General features: G+C 38.3%; 3 protein-coding genes across 7 annotated transcripts; 1 reads left to right on the top strand and 2 right to left on the bottom strand.

Moving 5' to 3' along the window:
* Positions 1-1,139: 1,139 nt before the first annotated feature.
* Positions 1,140-8,592, bottom strand: ddx42 (DEAD (Asp-Glu-Ala-Asp) box helicase 42). Of its 2 annotated transcripts, XM_033970716.2 has the most exons (18): positions 8,494-8,592; positions 7,759-7,976; positions 7,523-7,673; positions 7,383-7,441; positions 7,172-7,208; positions 6,505-6,657; positions 6,313-6,417; positions 6,106-6,225; positions 5,836-6,012; positions 5,302-5,430; positions 5,127-5,226; positions 4,991-5,038; positions 4,819-4,916; positions 4,113-4,389; positions 3,365-3,591; positions 3,180-3,290; positions 2,967-3,071; positions 1,140-2,604 (listed from the first exon to the last, which is right to left on the bottom strand). In XM_033970716.2, exons 2-18 carry the CDS (start codon positions 7,968-7,970, stop codon positions 2,017-2,019), a joined length of 2,697 nt encoding a protein of 898 aa, XP_033826607.1. In that variant the 5' UTR covers positions 7,971-7,976; positions 8,494-8,592; the 3' UTR covers positions 1,140-2,016. The 2 variants fall into 2 exon arrangements, with proteins under 2 accessions (XP_033826607.1, XP_055079873.1); XM_055223898.1 differs by lacking the exons at positions 7,172-7,208; positions 7,759-7,976; positions 8,494-8,592 and having other exon boundaries at positions 1,201-2,604; positions 7,523-7,600.
* Positions 8,587-16,797, top strand: strada (STE20 related adaptor alpha). 4 transcript variants are annotated; one of them, XM_033970720.2, is made up of 13 exons: positions 8,587-8,735; positions 9,041-9,101; positions 9,233-9,290; positions 10,011-10,039; positions 11,085-11,187; positions 12,040-12,161; positions 12,252-12,360; positions 12,435-12,558; positions 13,249-13,420; positions 14,015-14,119; positions 14,374-14,627; positions 14,702-14,744; positions 15,146-16,797. In XM_033970720.2, the coding sequence occupies exons 2-13, from the start codon at positions 9,090-9,092 to the stop codon at positions 15,296-15,298; spliced, it is 1,284 nt and encodes a 427-aa protein (XP_033826611.1). In that variant the 5' UTR covers positions 8,587-8,735; positions 9,041-9,089; the 3' UTR covers positions 15,299-16,797. The 4 variants fall into 4 exon arrangements, with proteins under 4 accessions (XP_033826611.1, XP_033826612.1, XP_055079894.1 ...); XM_033970721.2 differs by lacking the exons at positions 9,233-9,290; positions 10,011-10,039 and having other exon boundaries at positions 8,588-8,735; XM_033970722.2 differs by lacking the exons at positions 8,587-8,735; positions 10,011-10,039 and having other exon boundaries at positions 9,039-9,101.
* Positions 16,619-19,220, bottom strand: rnf113a (ring finger protein 113A). The gene is made up of 10 exons (XM_033970723.2): positions 19,097-19,220; positions 18,411-18,490; positions 18,241-18,336; positions 17,859-17,966; positions 17,615-17,724; positions 17,382-17,488; positions 17,215-17,304; positions 17,037-17,130; positions 16,844-16,950; positions 16,619-16,756 (listed from the first exon to the last, which is right to left on the bottom strand). The coding sequence occupies exons 1-10, from the start codon at positions 19,203-19,205 to the stop codon at positions 16,686-16,688; spliced, it is 972 nt and encodes a 323-aa protein (XP_033826614.1). The 5' UTR covers positions 19,206-19,220; the 3' UTR covers positions 16,619-16,685.
* Between the last annotated feature and the right edge of the window lie 890 nt (positions 19,221-20,110).

The following is a 20,110-nucleotide window of genomic DNA, read 5'->3' as shown; positions in this document are numbered from 1 at the left end:
TAGCTTCAATATCTGGGAAAACATGTATAATCCATGGCTCAAAGTCTATATTCACTGCAGTATAATGCTATGTTTGCAAAGAGTACAGCTGAACTTGAAATACACATCTTGTACTCACACACATCTTGAGTTACAAATCATATTGATACTTTGCAGTGACATCAAGCTGGTGGTGTTCTAGATGTATCTCTGTGGTGGAATGTTCAGCAGTTGCCATGGTGACAAATGCACACATTAGCAAAGATTGCCAAAAAGTTTTAAGATAGTCTGTGAACTCAAGAAAAAAACAAAAACAAAATAGATTTAAACAACACATTTTTAGGAACTTGTGATCACTATTATCAGGGGCGACGCCAGAGGGGGCTTGAGGGGGCACCCTCCTCCACTAGAATGGCCAATGCTCTCCCATAGCTTCTACAAAGATGTTTGCCCCTTTCATAGCACATCCAAGCTTGACTAAAAATGTTCCAAATTAGACTACAATAATAAAAGAATTCCTTACTAGCTTTTATAAATCACTACAGAGGCTAACTACATTTAAACTGGTTTAAAACAGCAAAGCAAACATGGTAGGGAATGGGGGGTACACTCCATTGTTACAAGGCTCTAAATTAACATGTTAAGTGAACACCCACATTGAAGACTTTAGCTCCTCCAACCTCCAAAAATGTCTGGCATTGCCCCTGACTATGACCACTCATGGTCCTGTAGGTGTTTCGTGTTCAACAAAAAAACGTGAGTGACAAAATGAAAAACTATTGACCAATGCTAGCTTGTGACTGTAATTCATGTGTGAGAGACTGGTTTAAGAACACAAATCATCTATCCGGTTGTAGTTTAAGTCAGCTCTTGCAGCTCAGATTGTGTTAAAGCTCAGATTAAAGTCTAATTTCAGTCACAGAGCTTCAGATTGAGTAGTACCTTCAGTTAGCATCACACCCCCAGGAAACGCTGACATCAGCTGCAAAGTATCAGTTAACCAGAAAAAAGCGTTCCCACGTTGTATAACTGGTACGGTGTTAAAAAAAAAAAAATCTCTAACTGAAATCTGTTGTTGAATGATAATGCATTTTGTGGCTATTCTAATAGAAGTGTGAAATAACTTACTACTGTTGTGGATTTCAAACCAAACAAAGAGCCAATGACAAAAGAAATATTTTATCAAAACCTCAATGTGATGATTAACACATTAAATATATTTTTTAACAAACAACAAAATCATAGACACGCTAAATAACCAACACTAAATGCCAGGAGAAGGCACTTTACTAAAACTTGAGCACGTAAAGGAAAAAGATACAGGGTTTTCTTGTTGAATGCCGTCCTTATGAAGCATCACTGAAACAGGTTAATTTGCATGTGAGAATTAACAGATGATACACACATTCAGGCCCTTAACAAAAAATACAGAATCAAAACAGACATCCTAGTAGTATTTTCAGACTTTTCTATTGCTTAATCCTATTGTTTTATGTTTCATGTTGACAATAGTTTCAATGGTGTATGTACAGCGACTGCTCTAAACTGTTTGTGTTGATCTCTTGGATAAACTTGGGATAGCCCTAAAGTGATGCGTTCAAGTCCACATGTTTATTCTGTGCCTGCTTCTGATCAGCACTCCTCCCTTGACTCAGACCTACCTGTGATTTTGCATGTCTTATTTTCTTATTTTTCTCTTCCTTGTATAGGTTGCATTCATGCTCTACAAAGTGGTATGATGTTAAAAACACAAGATGGAGGGCAGTGTTCAGTATACTATTTTTAGAAGACATAACTGAACAGAAGATCCACAAATCCAGATCCAGATGTATTTCGTTATACCATCTACTTGGCTTGGTTACTGTGTGTAAAATTGTGTTTCTTATCTACAGGCCTGGTAACTGCAGAGATTTAAACCATAATCTATGAAAATACTAGCATGGAATTCAAACCTGCCCTCCACCTCAATTAAACTATGTAATTGCAACCAATTTTTGATTCTTGTCTTTCCTCCTATTCACAGCTATACTTTCTGAATTAGCTGTCCCATCTGCTTTTTCTCTTTTTGGGTGGATCTGGAACGGCAAAACCATCATCCCTATCTCCATCTCTGTCACTTCTCCTCTCCTCCCTGTCCCTCCTGCTTCCGTCTCCATTCCGACTGTCACTATGCCGACTATCGCTATGACGGCTGCTACTAGTGCTGCTGTGGCGATCCCGGTCTCCGTGGCGGTCCCTATCCCTGTCACTGTCTCCGTGCCGATCCCTGCTCCCGTAGCGATCATCACCATGGCCTCTGTCACTGTGGCGATGGTGACTGTCGCTGTGACGTCCCCGGTCATCTCCATGGCGCCCGCGGTCGTCCCCATATCTGTCCCGGGAGCTGTCTTTGGGGGGTGGAGGTGGGTAAAGGGGCTGGGGGCTTGGCTGAATACTGGGTTGAATATTGGGGATGGAGCTAAGAGTGCCTGCACTGGTGAAGCCAGACATCTTGGGGCTGCTGGCGGCCTCTGTTGGTATAGAGCTGAGGCTGCCCGCACTGGTCCAGCCGGAGGTGCTGCTCGACTTTGTGCTGAGTTTTGGAGCGTGACCCGTAGCAGCAACAAAGTGACTTTTGTACTGAGCCTAAAAAGGGCAGAGAGGGAAGGTAAAATAATTATAAATCTAGTAGGATTAACAATTTATGGAGAAAAAAATCAAATTACAATTAGATGCAATATATGTTTCAAAAATAAGTTTCTGATCAGAGTGCACATTGTAAATATTAACAACTCCAGGAACTCATTTGAGAAATATTTACATATTAGCTAAAACAACCACTTTCAGAACATGTTTTCTACAGGTGCAGCAAGACCTTTTATTATCTGAATAAACTGCAGCCACTGCCAACTCAAATTGAAATTGTGATCTGATTGTGGTGTATTGTGCTGCCTTAAAATATAATTTTTCTGACAAAAGGACTGAATAAACTGATTTTTTGTGCATACCTGAAAGGCTTGTTTCATCGCAGCTATTCGATCTCCCATTGCTCCTGTAGTTGGTTTGGTGTAGCCTTCATAACTGCTAGAAGACATTATACTGCTGCTACTGCCCTGAAAAGCACATAAACATATTTAGACGTTTTTCTGTTTATACTCTGTTTCAGTAAGGTACTAATAATTTCATAGACTATATGTGTGTGACTTTATATACAAACTTACTGAACTGTCAGCTCCAAGGCCTGGCCTTTCCTTGTAACCAAGACCACCTCCACCAATGTTCAACTTCTTCCCTTTACCTCCCTTGAATCTGGATTTTCTGAACCAGGGATTCTAAAAAGAGGATTAAAATGGCAACCATTCAAACGTTTACAACTGTATGACACTGTCTATTTTTAAACTCTTACCTGCATGGCTAAATCCATCAACTCCTTGGAGACTGCCTGATTCGCTCCCTCCAGATTTCGTACCAGGTCACCAGCAAATGAAGTGTCCTTGCTGGTGAGGAGAGTGTAAGCCACGCCCTTCTCTCCAGCACGACCTGTTCGACCAATCCTGTGCGTGTGTGTGTCGATGTCCCGGGCCACGTCATAGTTCACCACTGTGCGAATAGATGGGATATCCAGACCACGAGCTGAACAAGAGAGAGAATGTTTAATGCAGGACAATATTATATAGACTAATCAGGAAAACCTATACTACGTCTACTGTCTACTATTAACATGGTGAAGTCAGTATAACACCATGACAATTGTAAGTAGGTAGGAGGGTTGATTCGTTTAAAAGGATACCAGATGAGGGCATGACATTGACTTGAATAGACTGATAAAAGCAATACTGAGAGATGTAAACAACATTAACATAAGAAGGCTAGGGCTACATCAGATCCAACAGCCATTTCTAATGTAAGATTTATTCTAAATTCTCAAAATGTGGTTTTTAAGGGTGGCCACTTTTTTTCTATTGTTTTTAAAGTATTTGATTTCCTGGATTTAAGCTACCAATGTATATTTTAGTTTATAACTTTATCAATCTCTGTCCTGTTGGCATTTATTGAATTTGTAATGGTAAAATGTGCTTTACCAAAAATGATGGACTGGATGTGCCTAAAACTGTGTACAAAAATACTATTCTTACATACATCTGTGTACTCACCTGCTACATCAGTGGCCACCAGAACAGGCAGATTCTTCTTTTTAAAATCTGAAATGACCTTGTTCCTTTCACTCTGGTCCATGTCTCCGTGAAGCAGGCCCAGACTGTAGCCCTCCTGGGTCAAGTTTGTGGCCAGTTCTTCAGAGTTTGCCTTCTTTGTGACAAAAATGAGGACTGAGCCTGTGGACGTGAACTCAACCAGCCTCCGTGTCAGCCAGGTCCACTTATCAGAAGGACTGAGCAGCATCTCCACCACTTGAGTAATATCCTCATTGGCCTAAAAACAGAACAAATATGGGTAAGGATATCAAAATAGGCGTCTTGAAAATGTGCAAAATAAGAAATCAGGATGTTATCTAAAAATAAAAGTGTTAAATGCTTGAACGTAAAAGAGCCGTTTAAATATATAACAGACAGACACTTGAGGGGCTAACTTCCAAATAAAGATATGAGGTGATATTTCTGCTCTTTTGCATTTGACTTTACAGTCTGCTTACTTATTGTGCCTTGAACCTCAAGCAACCCTTACTTGAGCAATTTCAAACTGTTGCAAAAATAAAACTTGATTATTGTTATCAGAGGAACTATAAAAATAATAGTCTGTTAGTAACATCTACATCTAAGGAAAACATCTACGCTAGACTTTAATTTAAAACAGAACTTGTTTTCTGAAGTCTGTTGGAGATTCAAACTGTATTATATATACCTCTCCAATGTCTCCCTGCACAACACGAATAGGATCAATCAGGATGTCTCTGGCCAGTCTCTCGATCTTCTTCCGGAAAGTAGCACTGAACAGAAGGGCTGTGAAAGACCAAACAAAAATAGTATTTAGCATCACTGCAACAAAAATAGACTTATGAGAGTGAAAAACTTACTTTGTCTGTCTGGACGCACATGGCTGGCAATAGATCTAACCTGGTATTCTAGAAAATAACAAGGCACAAATGTTTATTAATGGGCTATATATTGTAGACATTTAATTATTATTTGATTATTGAAGAATTAACTTACCAAAGCCCATATCAAACATGCGATCAGCCTCATCAAATACCAGATACGTGACTCTCTGTAGAGATGTGGCCTTCTTTTTAACATGGTCAATGAGACGACCCTATTGAGCATGATTATATAAAGTGGTTATTGTGTGACAGACAAGCTAAAACAAATTAGACCAGTGTTTTCTTACCGGAGTGCATACAACTATTTCTGCTCCTTCTTGCAGAGCCTTGGACTGCTCCCACATGCTTCCACCTCCATAAACCGCCACTGATCTCAATGAGTAGGCTTTCCCAAAACGCTTACATTCTGCATGAATCTAAGGAAAAATTTTAATTTGATTATATTTTTTACTTCATGTCTTTATGCTTTGAGGACAACAAAAATTACTCATATTTGGCCATTCTGTAATTGATGTGCCAGACTTGAGTAACTACTTCTGTATTGTATTTTGCTTTTTCCTTTATCATTGTACTCTGAAACGTGAGTGTGAGAAATTACATATACTAAGTACTAGAGTTTACATTAAGGTTAACACTACTTATCTATAGAAGGTCATGTTTTATTTAGGAAGTGGTTCTTTTAAAAAGGGTTCACTATGTTTACCATTCTATAGGCTTATTATACCAGTGACGTAAAGTGCTCTTGTATTATTATCATTGGTTTCCGACACATTTCAAAATGTGTTGTCTTGACAGGCCTACTCCCACTGTATCCATCTTACCTGCTGACAAAGCTCTCTTGTTGGGCAGACAATGACTGCAATGGGACCTTCTCCTTGCTCTAGCTCCTTCTGGTCCATAATATGAACCAGCATTGGCCAAATGAAGGCTGCAGTTTTTCCGCTGCCAGTTTTTGCGATGCCAATCATGTCACGGCCAGACAATGCAATGGGTACACCCTAGATTATAAACACAATGGAGGGAAAGAAAGCAATTGTTCAATCAATATTTTTCAAGCCACTGCAATTATTTTTTCAACAGACTTTTCTTACCTGGCACTGAATTGGCGTTGGTTGTGTGTATTCAGATTTGCGGATTTGATGCATCAGCTGTTCATCAAAGCTAAAATGGGCAAAGCTAGTGCAAGGCTTTGGAGGAGCTGCCCCAGAAACCTAAATAAACAAAAAAGGCATTATTGAAAGAAAAAAACATTACACGAATCCAACCATCTTTGAAAACTGAAATTTCTATTTACTTACCCTCAAATTCAGTTTTTGTCTGAGCTCTATAACCTGTGTTCCAGTCAGACTACTAAGCTCCTCGTGTTCTTGATAAAAGTTTTTCTCAAATGGAGGATAATCAATCTGTTTATAAAAAGATGTATTTCAATAAAACATTTTCACAAATACTGCAGTTACTCTGATCCTGTTTATTTAATTAATTTGCTTTACCTCCGTGTGGTCAATGGGTGGAAGGGGCATGATGATTTTCTTTGTGGTGGAGGGAATGGGGTTTCCATCACTGTCATAGTCAATGTTTTCCTCCTCTTCCTCCTGTGTCAGCCCTGCAGTTGGATTCTCTGCCATGTAACGGAAATAAGCTTCCTGCAGAGAGCAAAGTCAATTGTGTTAAAGGAGATTCCACCATAACACAAAAGCTGCCAAATAAACTGAAAAAAGACATCAGCTGCAAAGGCCAATCTTTAAAAAACTGACCAAAAACTGAACATGCTCTTTAAAGTTGGGGTACCCAATGTTTTCCTTGTAAAACTGCCATGTCAGCTGTATCCACTTATAAAATAAGAGTTATGTTATGTGATGCATGTGGGATTACGATGGTCATCCATGCTTTGCAGTCTGAAAAAGCACTGATGTGAATACTAGAGATGAGTCAAGAACAAGTTAGAGTGGCATGTACCTACTTTCTCTTTTCATTGTATGAAACTTGGGTACCCCAGTTTTAATACACAGAGCATATTGTCTTATGGATTATTGGATATACAATTCAGATTGATGGCAATGCAACCTGCAGAAATAACATGGAAAGAATATGTGATATGGAGACCTCCCTGGGCAGCAATAATACTTTAAGGCTATGGACTGTGGAGAGCTCACTCACTTGTTCATCCTCCTCTTCAATGTCATCACGAATACCCCTGAAAAGAAAAGCGGAGAAAAAAAAACTTCCCTGCGGCTTGTTCACACACCCACGTAAGCCCCCTTACCCCTATAAAAAGCAATTAACTTACCTGATATGATAAAATACAGACTAAATGTAAGGCACATAATCTATATAAATTTAATAAACTAATGTGCATAAAATGTCTTACTTGTCAGGGTTCTCTTTCTCCTTTTCCTCCAATTTCTTCATATCTCTTGCAGCTTGGCTCTACAGCAAACATAAATAATGTAAGTGCATGAATAAACACACATTTTAAAACAGAAAATTTAGAAAGTTCTCTCTTGTCACCTCAACTTCCGCCATAAAGGCATCCAAAGGGTCATCTTCACTGTCTGATCCCCCACCGGCCTTCATCTGTTGACGTGTAGGCGAGTTCTCTGCTGGGATGTAGGGCAGATCCACATTGTTGCTGGCTTCCTCTTCATCATCTTCAAAATAGCTTTCAAATAAAACTGTACATGAGTAACCAACTAAGATTCAGAATTCTGATACTTCAAATTAAGATGAATAAAACTGGTACTTACGCATTTTCCTCATCAAAGTTGGCTCGTTTAGTTCCTATTTTGTAGAAGGACGGCATCTGCTGGTTTTTGCCATATCCTCCACCAGATCCAGAGCCCCCAAATGATGTGTGAGAGTTCTGTGGAAGTTGAGGTTCCTCTTTTTTTCCTCCGAGGACAAAACCTCCAAACCCAAACCCTCGTTTGACACCTTGTCCGCCCTTATTCCAGTTCATTGTGCTCTAAAAGAAACAAGAAGGGGACATGTATCCTCATTTGTCACATACACAATATAAAATAAGTCAATTAAAATGGAGTAACTTTTTAGCCATATTATATCAAACATCAACTTATTGTACATTCCCGTTATTATTATATTTGGTCTCGGGCGCTGTGCGACATACATCTGCAAATATAAACATCAGCCTATACAACCCATGCGTTTCATTTTTAGAAGCAGCATAGAGCATATTTGAACAGAACATTAGTCCTTAGAAAACCTTGTAATGTAGAATAACTATTATAAACTGTTAAACACTTTTGGTAGAATTATTTGATGAGCATTATTATAGTAATACATGTAGAACATTATAGCTTTAGCATTAGCTACAAGGCCGCAAGCGAGATTCGGGTAAAGCTGTAAAATAGACATATTGCAAATAGCTAACTGCTTGGTTGGGATTGGAGTAGTGTCAGCGCTTATGCCGTTTATAAAGAACCTCTCTGAACACCTGATTAAAGTTAATATTGAACAAAAACCTTTTTCTGGAAGCGATGGTTTCTGTATTTTCAGAGACGACGGTCGGCTACGTCATCAAAACGCGCTGACAATGTCTGGGCGTGTCGTTGATTTTCCGCGACGCAAATGGTACCGTGTTTTTTTCTTAACCAAGAGGAGTGATGTCAACAAAACACTCCACTGAGAAAGATGTTTTCCTGAAGTAAATCTCATGAATATGCGATTCTGGTTGGCCTGCTTTTATAATCGCAAAAGAGAAAAGGTAGGGGACTGCACCGTGAATCACTACGATCTTTATTATCATCATAGGACTTGGCTAACGGCATTGCACGTTAGCGAAGCGAACCATTAGCGAAGGCTTAGCAACAGCTAAATGTGAGTAATTCAATTAAATCTGCATTTGTCTGCAGTTCTTGCGTCGGTGTAAATTTACCAAATGTATGTGAATGTGGGAGTGGGTTGATTTCATTTAGGAAGATTTAGGAACCACAATCAACCTAATATCAGTGACCTTATTCATGGCATAGGAATGATTTTTATAATGTTGTTTCTTTTTCATGAATATAGTCATCTCGTGGGTTTCAACGTTATAAAGTTTCAAATACAAGAGGACTCAATGTCGTTTCTTGTAAGTGAATTTCACCGAGTTTTGTGTGCACTTTTTGTTCTGTTGCTTATGCCCTCATCTTCTCGTCCTTTTCTCCTCCTTTTTTCCTCCTTTTTTCCTTCATTCCTCTCTGATTGGTCTTTTTCTGTCAGCGCTGGGTTACTGAGAAATTGAGTGTGGAGAGCCTGTGGGATTTGGAGTTTTTTGGAGGTGAGAACACAAAACACAAATCAGGCTGTAATAAAAAAAAAAAAAAAAAAATCACCTATTAAAGCTATTTATAGTGTTTTCATCAATGCTTTACTTTGCTTTCATTAAAGCATCAAATCTATTTTCAGGTTGGACAAGGTTCATGCTTTTGCCACAGTGACATGCTTCTGCTATGAGCTTTTATGGGCTTGTTTTGAAAATATTTATGTGATTTTTTATTTTATTATTTATTTATTTATATTTTTATTTATTTTATTTATTTATTTTTTGGGGGGGGGGGGGGGGGTGTAGTATAAAGTACAAATAGATGTTTCTTGTTGCAGCATTTTTTTGAAAAACAAGCACATTTTTATCCCTGAAATTACAATTATATTTTTTTCTAAAGCCACTCTGGTTACAAGTTACAAGTACATTTTTATTAAACATTTCCCCATATTTTAAATGGCTGTTCACAATCCTGCATGCTTGCTTTTTTGCATTTCATCCATATCTGAAGACCCTCCAGCAGCTCTGAGCCAGATTTTTCTTGCTTTTTATTAAGCTTTTTTTATTATTTTAGCCATGGTTGGAGTTCAGTATAACAGATTATATTATTATTATTTATCATTTATTGTTGGCCCATTCAGGCCTGTGGCGGCCATCCCTTGAGCTGCTGCAAACACAGACCCTCTTCTCTTTTGTTCATGTCTTTATGTCATTGACATCGTTTCTCTGCCCCAGAGCAAGCTCAGGGACTCTCTCACAGGAAAGTAAGTGTGGTACTCCTGTCACTGCATCTCCATGTCCAACCTGCCTTTGTGTGTGTGTGCGAGCATGTGTGTGCGCACAGACCAGTGTCACTAAAGGCTCTGCACTAAATGCATGCATGAGCAATCATTCCATGACACTGACCCGTTTAGAAAACCACCCCACCTCACTCCCAGCACCGGGACAGGGTACAGTCAATACACTGAATAAATTATAGACACTGAGTGATTGTAATCTTTGTTTGTTGTAACAGCTTAAAAGATCAAAACTATTATTCACTCTTGTACACTTTGTAGCTTGCTTTACCAGTTGTGCAGTTAAAATCTTGTTTGTTTTAACAGGGTTTGATGTTGTTCTTCCACTGAACCTAGTTCTCTCAGACGTTTGGTGTTGTTTTATGTGGGTTTGGTGACAGCTGCTGTTCAGTCGACAGTATGACTGGTCTCCTGTGTTTCTGTGAATCTCTGCAGGCTGATGGATGTAGATAGATAAACTGCCATGTGTCAGCTTTAGCCATGCATGGCCATCTTTTTCTGTATCTGATCAAAATGGCAGCCCACAAGCCATTTGATCGGATCTAAGAAATTATAACTGCCAGAGCATGAATAAACGTAATGTTACATTTTGCCCAGTTTGTGCAAAAAATGTAAACTTGATCTGACTGATGTCATTTGAGGCTTTTGCTCTCATTCACTTCCTGCCCACAGTCACCATGGAAACAGATCAGATAGACATGCGACATGCTTTATTTTGTGTTCACTGCCAATTATTTGTCATTTCCATCAATTAGACTCAGGAGTCCCCACTATAAACAATATTAATGAAAGCATATTATTATGAAATATCTAAACATGCTGTTCAGGTGATACGTTTACAAAGAGCACAGTAGTGTTCTGATTTGATCACAAAAACAGATTTATTGCCTTGAGGATAATCAATTCAACAATGGAAATAATAGTAAAAGTACCAGTAAATGAAGCATTAAATTCTAGTATTGCTCCAGTAATTCTCCAATCCATTCACGCTGCTTGTGTGTGTCTGCCCTAGGCCCATGAGGACAGTGCGGAGAGTTTGACCTCCCTGCCGCGCCGGGACACCATGGGCAGCTTCCTCCCCGACCTCAGCGCCTACGAGCCCCTCACTATTATCGGTAACACTCCCACCTGCATAGGACTGTCAGTGGAATGGCCAACTGCACGCTTAATATCCCTGCACATAAGGGAGGAACATTATGCTGTTTTATGTTCATAATTGATGTTTATTCCTAATAATCCTAATAGTATCTATATATAGTGTTTATAGTCAGGAATATAATAAAAGAAAATGAATGCCATTCTCTAAAGCATTTAAGTAAAAAGGAAAATGGTAAGAGCTGTGTGCAGCAAATGTTAAGCAAACACATACTATGTAGCCTACTGGTACAAGTACTTGAAGTATTTTGCGCATATTTTGAGGTCTTATAAGGCTTCAAATGTGATTTTGCTCAAGATTTATGTTGAATTTTGTTCAATAGAAACAGTTGAATCAATTGTTTTTTCTAGCTGTTTTTGCATATTTTTGTTTGCTCAAATTATAAAAGTGTTAAAAGTCCATATTCCTTTTTAGAAGGTCTCAAACAATAATAAAAAATACTTCTTACTTTTCAGTTCTGTTAAAAACTGTAGCGGAGTAGAACGTACAGATATCCGCTCACAAATGTAGTGAAGTAAAAGTAGAAAAATATCCACTTTAAAATTTTCTTAAGTGCAGATACCTAAAATGTATACTTTAGTACAGTACCGTATTTAACTAGTTTTACTTTGTTACTTTCCACCACTGCGTTAATCATAATCTCTATATTCATGAAACAACTCATGTTCAGAAACATGTTCAGAAACTAATAAACCATCACCTACTGCCACCAGACATCAAAACATCACAACCAATTTAATTGTAATTCAAATTCCAAAAACATAATTGTAAGTGTTTAAAGCACTGGTTGAATAAAAGTTTTGGGTTAAAGGCCGGGGTCTGGATCAGCTGATGACAGTAAACCTCGCTCAGTACAGACCTACAGGGGAACATGTGGCCATACGACGCATTGACCTGGAGTCCTGCACCAACGACATGGTCACATACTTGCAGGTTTGTATGGACTCAGTTTCTCAACAAAGAGATCAAGTTCCGAACATTGCTTTGTGGGAAGTTTAAAAATATGCTTTTTCTCTACAACAGGGTGAACTGCATGTGTCCAAGTTGTTCCACCATCCCAGTATTCTTCCTTACAAGAGTATTTTTATTGCTGAAAATGAGCTGTGGGTTATCACTCCCTTCATGGCTTATGGTAAAAAACCTATACATAACTGCTCTAATATTTTGCACTACATTTTGATTTTAACTTGTTTAAATTACTTTCAGGCTCAGCGAGAGACCTCATCTGCTCCCACTTCACTGATGGTATGGGGGAGTTGACTATTGCATATATTTTATTGGGGATGCTCAAAGCCCTAGAATACATCCACCACATGGGATATGTCCACAGGTGAGCAGAGACAATCCCTTCTGTTATCAACAACAGGCTGTATTACTCTATAGTTACTACGAAATCGAAATCTGTTTAAAACTTGCTATTTCTTGCAGCTTAGAAAATTGTCTACTGGAATTATAAGGCTTTGGCTTTTGTTTGTCATGAAGTAGTTTTCAATAGACCAGCCATGATAAATACTGTATTTACTTAATATATAATAGCTGGAACAATATTTTTTGCGTCAGTATTTATTATGTATATATATATATATATGTGTACTTTTCACTCCTGGGAGATTTTTGTTTATTTTTTGGCTATAAGATGAGATTTAAGCTCTGAAAGGTTGAATTAATAATATCTATGATTCACTCTAGATGCAAACAAATTACTAAAGTGTTTCATTTTGCTGCGTATTTATTGCAGCTCATAGTTTTGTTTTATAATAGTTTTTGTGGATTAAATCTGCTCTTGAGTTTTTGTATCAGTGGCATAAATTAGTTTCAGTACTGTTGTTTATTGATATTTAGTTTAGCAATATATATATATCGAACTTCAAATTTTGTTATCATGACTTCCCTAGTCTGCAATATTATCATTTATTATTATTTATTGTAATATTTTTTCTCTAGCTATATATCATAGTTCAAAATGTGTTATAGTTGCTCATGTTTTGGCAGTTATTAATTCAAACTGTTGCTTGTGTAGGAGTGTGAAGGCCAGCCATGTACTGATCTCAGCAGATGGCCAAGTCTGCATGTCCGGTCTGCGCAGTATTTTCAGTCTGATACGTCACGGACAAAGGGTCAGGGTGGTCCACGACTTCCCCCAGTACAGCATCAAGGTCCTGCCCTGGCTCAGCCCTGAAGTCTTACAGCAGGTATTGTTTACATACAGTGTTTATTCTTATAGACCATATCCACAAGCGTCTAGAATAAATATAACACTTTCTATGGGTGAGTCACCATTTTTGAAAGAAATAATTCAACAGCAAAATCTGCATATTTTGAACTGAATCATTATTCATCAAGGATTGGGTCCAAAAACCTGGCATATTAATATTATTGTTTGGTGTCCTTTTTAACTGACGACCACTCTACTGTGACTGAAAAATGCCCCCACCAAATATTTAATCTTAGTTCATTTGTTTTTCTGCACTAGTTTCACACTATTCATATTGGATGCAATTCAAAATATTGTTCATTCTGTTTAAATGTCTGCACTCTATGGGTCCTCTTTATTTGAGGGAGTTACTGTAGCCCTATACTCCAACCAGAGCCCTGAGGTCAGACCAGCTAAGACTGTAAACCCACCTCTTCTCCCTGGCATTTAATATTAGCTAGACAGGATGTCTTGGTGTTTTACAGTTTTGTTTTTTTTTCCCTATGTATTGTATTATCTGTATATTTGTTTTGCTTGAAGCAGCTGAAGTTGTTTTAAAATACTATATAAACAAACTTGAATTTTATTACAGAACCTTGAGGGCTATGACTCCCGCTCAGATATTTACAGCCTGGGTATCACAGCATGTGAACTAGCCAATGGACATGTTCCCTTTAAAGACATGCCTCCCACACAGGTAAGAAATACTGCAACTACAAAGCTCTGAGGTTAAAAGTGCTCTGTGTTAGAAGAATGCATGTTTTTAGGTATTTTAGCCATAGAAACACTTATATATATAATATAATATAGAAGTTTCATTCCACACTGACCACTCCAGGCAAATCAATAACATCTCCATGAATCCCTCACCAGAAAAGTTACGTAGTGCACTTTTCATTATATATGTTGTCTATAGTATTTACTTTATTTACTTTTTGTTATGATCTTTAGATGTTATTAGAAAAGCTGAATGGCACAGTACCATGTTTGTTGGACACCACCACGATCCCGCCTGAGGAGCTGTCCATGAAGCCATCACGCTCGGGGGCCGACTCTGGGATCTGTGAGGGTCCTGGAGCCGGAGGGGTGAGGCACTCAAATGGAGACCACGCCTCCACCTCAGGGGGGCACCCTTACAACCGCACCTTCTCCCCTCACTTCCACTCTTTTGTGGAGATGTGTTTACAGCGTGACCCTGAGAAAAGGTTAGACACTGAGGTCACTTACACAGGAGACAAAGAAAGATATCATTCTAACAATGTTTAATTGCTCCTTCCAGGCCATCTGCCACAACTCTGTTAGGACATCCTTTCTTTAAACAGGTGGGTGCAAAGCTGTGTCTGTCTGGGATCATAAGTACTGGTGCTCTGATATCAACACAAAATCCAAAATTCAGAAGTTAAAAAATGTGCACATTTGGATTACTTAATTATCACGGTAACTTACACAAGGTTAAACCATGGTGACTCAGTAGTATACAATTTCATGCCAAAATATGCAAGAGATTTCCCCAAATTATTATCAAAATTTTCACTTGACATAAATAATAACATTCATAGAGCTGTTTCTTCAAGCACAGTAAAAAGTATATATACAGTGTGATTTAGAAGAATTAAAAGAAATTATTTACTTGATAATCATGTTTTTGTTTTATGGCCACATTTTCACACAACCTCTAAATAAACATACCTTAAATGTTTAAATTCTGTTTCTTTCCCCTCAGATTAAGCGGCGTCCCTCGGAGGCACTCCCGGAGCTCTTGCGGCCCGTGACCCCCATCACCAGTTTTGAGCTCCAGGCGCAGGACTCCCCCTCGGCTCTGGCCAGTCTGGAGTCCGGCCTCAGTCACCTGGATGTGGACGATTGGGATTTCTGACAAAGGACATTATACTGGGACCGCACCCATAGGTTACTTATGAACACTTGAAAACCTGAGAATTTTTTTTTAACAGTTTTGATGTAAATAGTACAAATGTAAAGGAGTTGCTGTTTGACGAGTTAAAGCCAGCAGCCAGATGCCTCTTGTCTCTTGCACGGCGCTTTCGCTCTATATGCACAGGACTTGCACTGATGGCCTCTGCCCTGTCCCCTGGCATATCCCTGTTCAGATTGTATTCACTTGAGCCCGCGTAACCAAAAACAGCAGGATCAATCCAGGTTTCTATCCCAAACTGACCAGTGGGATGCTGCTACTGCAAACTGTTACCTCTTGTCTAGACGGTCAGATCACAAAGGGTTTACACTGGCCCCTGCTGCAGAGGACACGGGTAACTTTTGGCTTTTCTGCAGCTTGTCCAGAAGGAAAATAACTTCAAAAACATGTAGACATCTTTCTCAGACCATGTTACAGAAACTATACCGTTGGCTTTTTTACTCACTATTGTAGCTCGGTTAAGTTGTTTAGCAAATAACTGGTTCTCAAACTCTTCACTCACACCTCTACACTAAATGGACCTCAATAAGACAAACTCTACTGTCTCTATCAAGATATGTAGTGACTTGTATAAATAGTGACAAAATGATGTATAAACAGGCGATAAACCAGAAGGAAGCTACAACAACTAGAGCTTAAAGGTGCACTATGTAACTTTTCTGATAATGGTTCTGCCACCTGCTGGTCTTGGTGGAGATTTTACTTACTGCTTTGCTTGGAGTGTACACAGTATGGCATTGAACTGATGTATTTATTCAATTACAGGAGTCATGTTGTTCATGTGAGTGGGGGACACCTCCACAGATCTGACTTGTAATTTGACATGGTAACCTGGTAGTCACCTTCATGTCTCTATAGAGGTAGGCAAGTTTAATGCCAAATTGTGAAACATTTCAGTCAAAGGAAACAAGTAGGAGGCCTCCTCTAGAAACAGTTTTTAAGTAAAGATTTTAACTAGAACAAAGTAATCTGGATTTGACTAAGCTCTAAATTCAGACAGAACTTCATATAACACAGTATCTATTTTAAAGTCATTATCAGTACACCAGTTCACCAGTGGTAGCCGGACCACAGTTTGAGGACCACAGTGGATAGCTTTTCCTTGGACATGAATCTGGGCTTGATGTTCTTTTATCGTGAATGTTCTATTGGTGCTTGTTTTGTCTGGCTGCATGTAACTGAAAGTGAGAGCAAAGTAGTGTGTGGCAAATGTTACGTTTATGTAATAAATATTGTTAACTTGAAAGTGTGAGACAAACATGGTTCACTATCTAAAAAAATGTTTATTCAAAGTTTACACAGACACAGAAACAAAGAGCAGGGGGCGTGTTTAATCTTCCTCTTCTGATGGAGGTTGGTCGGCTAAAGCTGCATTGTGTTTTTCCATCTTGGCCATCAACTCTGAAATAAAGGGAAAACTGATCTGAGTTTTAAGTGATTTTTATAAAATGTTACTGTACTGTACTTTTACTGTATTATTTTTTAAACCTTTTGCCGGGTTGAAGACTCCATTGGTCTGAGTATTACACACGTAGCAGCGTTTAGACTTGCGGTAATGTTGAAGAGCACAAGCTTCACAAAAATAGTGCTTGCATCTGGAAAAAATCATTAATAAATAAAACATCAACACAACACAATGTAGAATACAAAACATGAGTAATATAAAAAAATAAACATTTACTTTGTGACGATGGGTTTCTTGAAAGACTCTCTACAGATGAAGCATTTAAATGGCATATCTTCTTCATCACTGCTCACCTCATAATTTTCCTCCTCTGCAATTTAAAGAACATAGGCTATAAAGAACTTTTGTAAATATTAGCACTATTCATGTTAGTAAAACACTTTACACAACTCACCATTAGCTCCGTATCTGCCCTCCTCCAATTCCCTCTCAATTTGCCATCCATGTTTGTAGTCCGACCGGTCGTGAAGGAATTTACAGCTGTCTGATAGTGCAAACAAAAAGACAACATAATAATAATTACTACTTTATTTATTATTAAAGTTTGTTCTATGTACATACCTCCAAAACCACAGAAGCCAGTCTCTTTGTAGTCTTTGCAGATGTCTGGCTGGTAGTCCCACCTAACTGTCGCCCTTAGATGTTCAGGAGCACGAATTGGCCCTTTTCTGTAATAATAATTTTTTTATATAGCAAAGTAACTCATTCTGTAAAGCACTTTAAAGTTTAAGAGGGGTATGTTAAAATGACATACACACTCCATTTACTAAAATAAACTCGTTGACTGAGCTCACCTGACCATTCCAGAGGATGCATTGCCCATGGTTGTGTCCTTTGGTTTAATGAATTTTTGATAATTGTTTATTCCACGGTAAATTTTATCATCTTCTTTGCCAGATATCTCCTGTTAAGGGTAAAGTACTTGCTTACTTGAAAGAAAAAATACTGTCCAGTTCTCTGCATGCATAATTTAGGCTTTAGAGAATCTTAAAACATTCAACTTCATGTTAATGACTGGGAAAGTTTTCTTCTTCTCACCTCTTGAATTTTCTGGCTCCTCTCAAAAATGGCTTGTGCATCATTATCTCTCTCTGTGTCCAGTTGATATGTGGCTGTAGCTCCCATGTCCTCTGGTCCTTCTGGTTTCTAAAAAGTACAAGATTGAATAAATACAAGACAACACAAAGCAATACTGCTAACATTTTAACAGGGGGTTAAGTAGATATTTTAGAGTTGCACAGTGTAACTTTTCTGAAGGAGCGTACACTGCCTGTTTATCTCTATGGAGAGGTTCAAAATAATGCCATACTGTGGAAGATGCTAGGCAAAGCAATATCTTCTTCCAAGGACAAGCAGGTTGCTAGAAAGGTTACATAATGTACCTTTAATAATATAGTAACAGTAAATAGTCAAAACTCACTGCTGATCGGGTGGATTTATAGGCAACTGTGACTTTCCCCTCTTTCTCCTCATCACTGTCACTGGACACAGCAGTTTTCTTCTCAATTTTTTTAGTCTGGACAAAATGAAATCCCAGTTAAATAAATACAATACATATTTGAATTATTAAGAACATTTTTTACAGCTTACCTTTTGAATCATGGGGTTGGCCTTGCCCTCCTTTCGGTCTCTTCTGACCACTGCACTCTCCTCTTCATCGCTACTACCATCTAAGCACACACAATATACGTGACTTCAGTGAGACTTGATAGTGACACTAGTTTGTATTGTGTTAATGCTGAAAAGACTGTTACAAATAACTCAGACTGGCATTGAACTCATACTAACTTGAAAATAGAGTGGCTATATTCACATGCACACCAAAATCTAATTATTATCTGATTTCAGGACCTTTAGGATTAAATAACAAGCAAACCGCAAATTCTGGTATGCTGTGAGTTATGAGAGGTACCAAGATATAAAAGAAATCAGATGATTTAGCGGTTTCCACTTTAAAAATCTTATAACTCAAAAAATCCGATAATTATCCGATTTTTTTCCGATTCAGCCACTGACCACAACATCACCATATCTTTACAATTATTAGACTTAGATCTTCACATCACATAACTAAAATGCTGAAAATATGATTAATATCAACAAGAATATATATTACAGAGGAGAGATACATGTAGACTTATTGGGACAATTAAAAATAGTCGGGGAACAAGAGTGCTCATTGCAGGATAAATGATGAGCGCTAGATTTCAGCAAAAGCTGTACTGCGTTAGGAGCCGGGCTAAAAACTACAGGTAAAAGGTACACTGCTGTTCTACCTTCTTTTTCACTGTCGCTCGCTTTTCTCTTTCGGCCGGAGAACTTCTTGGTGGATTTTTTGAACAGAAAAGTGCATGATCCTGCTTTAGGCTCCTCCGAATCCGCCATCTTTGTTTTAGTATAAACACAATCGAGAAAGCAACAGCGCCCTCTAGTGTTTGGGAGCTGAGTCTGATTGTGTGTGTCTGCGACTGCGTTGTTTATTGCGGTTTATTGTTAATAAATAGAAAATATATGTAATATAATATCCCATCTATTTGCATGCAGCCTATTTCAATTTAGTGTCAGTTGATCAAATTGTTGATCAAGTCAAAATGTACCGATAATTTAAACTTTATATAATCTTTGTAATATGAGTGATATGTTGCATCAGTATAAAATAATAATGTATAATGAATACAATATAAATGCTTTAAATATAAACAGAACATATGCGCCGTTTGTGCATGTATTGTGAAAGGGTGAACCGGATTTCTCTCCTCCATTGCTGCGGTCTGGTCCTTCAAGAAGGATCAAGCTGCAGACCTGCATCCAGAGGACCCTCATGTGTTTTACCTCCACCCACCTCCCTAAAAGTAAACAAAAGACCACAAGAGTCGACTGTTTTTCACAAAAGCTGACATTGTTTTACACTAAAGACAAACCCAAACGCTTTTTCGTTCACCGTTACAGATTTGTGCCTAATCTTAAATAGACAGAGGTTCCTATGGCAACGCATTCACGGACAAACTGCTATCTAATATGCCAACGCTTTTTACGCCCTTACGTAGGCCTATGTTGTGGCAACATTTTTTTTAAATTGCTAATTAGCCTACGCAGGCAAAGTAGAGCAGAGACGACTACAAATTTAATTATTGGTGATTAAGTGTTTGAAGAGCTTCGCGCTAAACGTTTTGAAATGACCTTTGTGACCTTATAACCTTTGATGACCTTTAATAGACGCCGAACTAAAGCAACAAACGACGCGTGTCATTAACTCTTTTTATTATGTTTTTGAACTATTGAACAAACAA

Source organism: Periophthalmus magnuspinnatus, chromosome 8, assembly GCF_009829125.3.
Source record: "Periophthalmus magnuspinnatus isolate fPerMag1 chromosome 8, fPerMag1.2.pri, whole genome shotgun sequence".
Lineage (NCBI taxonomy): Eukaryota > Metazoa > Chordata > Actinopteri > Gobiiformes > Gobiidae > Periophthalmus > Periophthalmus magnuspinnatus.
Note: the sequence above shows the minus strand (reverse complement) of the source record. Positions and strands in the feature narration are given on the sequence as shown.

Coding starts and splice junctions, on each gene's coding strand:
- strada (XM_033970720.2), top strand. Junction 11,188..12,039: donor CGAGCCCCTCACTATTATCG/GTAACACTCCCA, acceptor TTTGGGTTAAAG/GCCGGGGTCTGGATCAGCTG. Junction 14,745..15,145: donor GACATCCTTTCTTTAAACAG/GTGGGTGCAAAG, acceptor CTTTCCCCTCAG/ATTAAGCGGCGTCCCTCGGA.
- rnf113a (XM_033970723.2), bottom strand. CDS start 19,205: ATGGCGGATTCGGAGGAGCCTAAAGCAGGATCATGCACTTTTCTGTTC. Junction 17,967..18,240: donor ATAAATCCACCCGATCAGCA/GTGAGTTTTGAC, acceptor TGTACTTTTTAG/AAACCAGAAGGACCAGAGGA. Junction 17,305..17,381: donor TGGCTTCTGTGGTTTTGGAG/GTATGTACATAG, acceptor TTGCACTATCAG/ACAGCTGTAAATTCCTTCAC.
- ddx42 (XM_033970716.2), bottom strand. CDS start 7,970: ATGAACTGGAATAAGGGCGGACAAGGTGTCAAACGAGGGTTTGGGTTT. Junction 6,418..6,504: donor CACCCATTGACCACACGGAG/GTAAAGCAAATT, acceptor TTTTATAAACAG/ATTGATTATCCTCCATTTGA. Junction 4,917..4,990: donor TGTGCGTCCAGACAGACAAA/GTAAGTTTTTCA, acceptor GGTCTTTCACAG/CCCTTCTGTTCAGTGCTACT.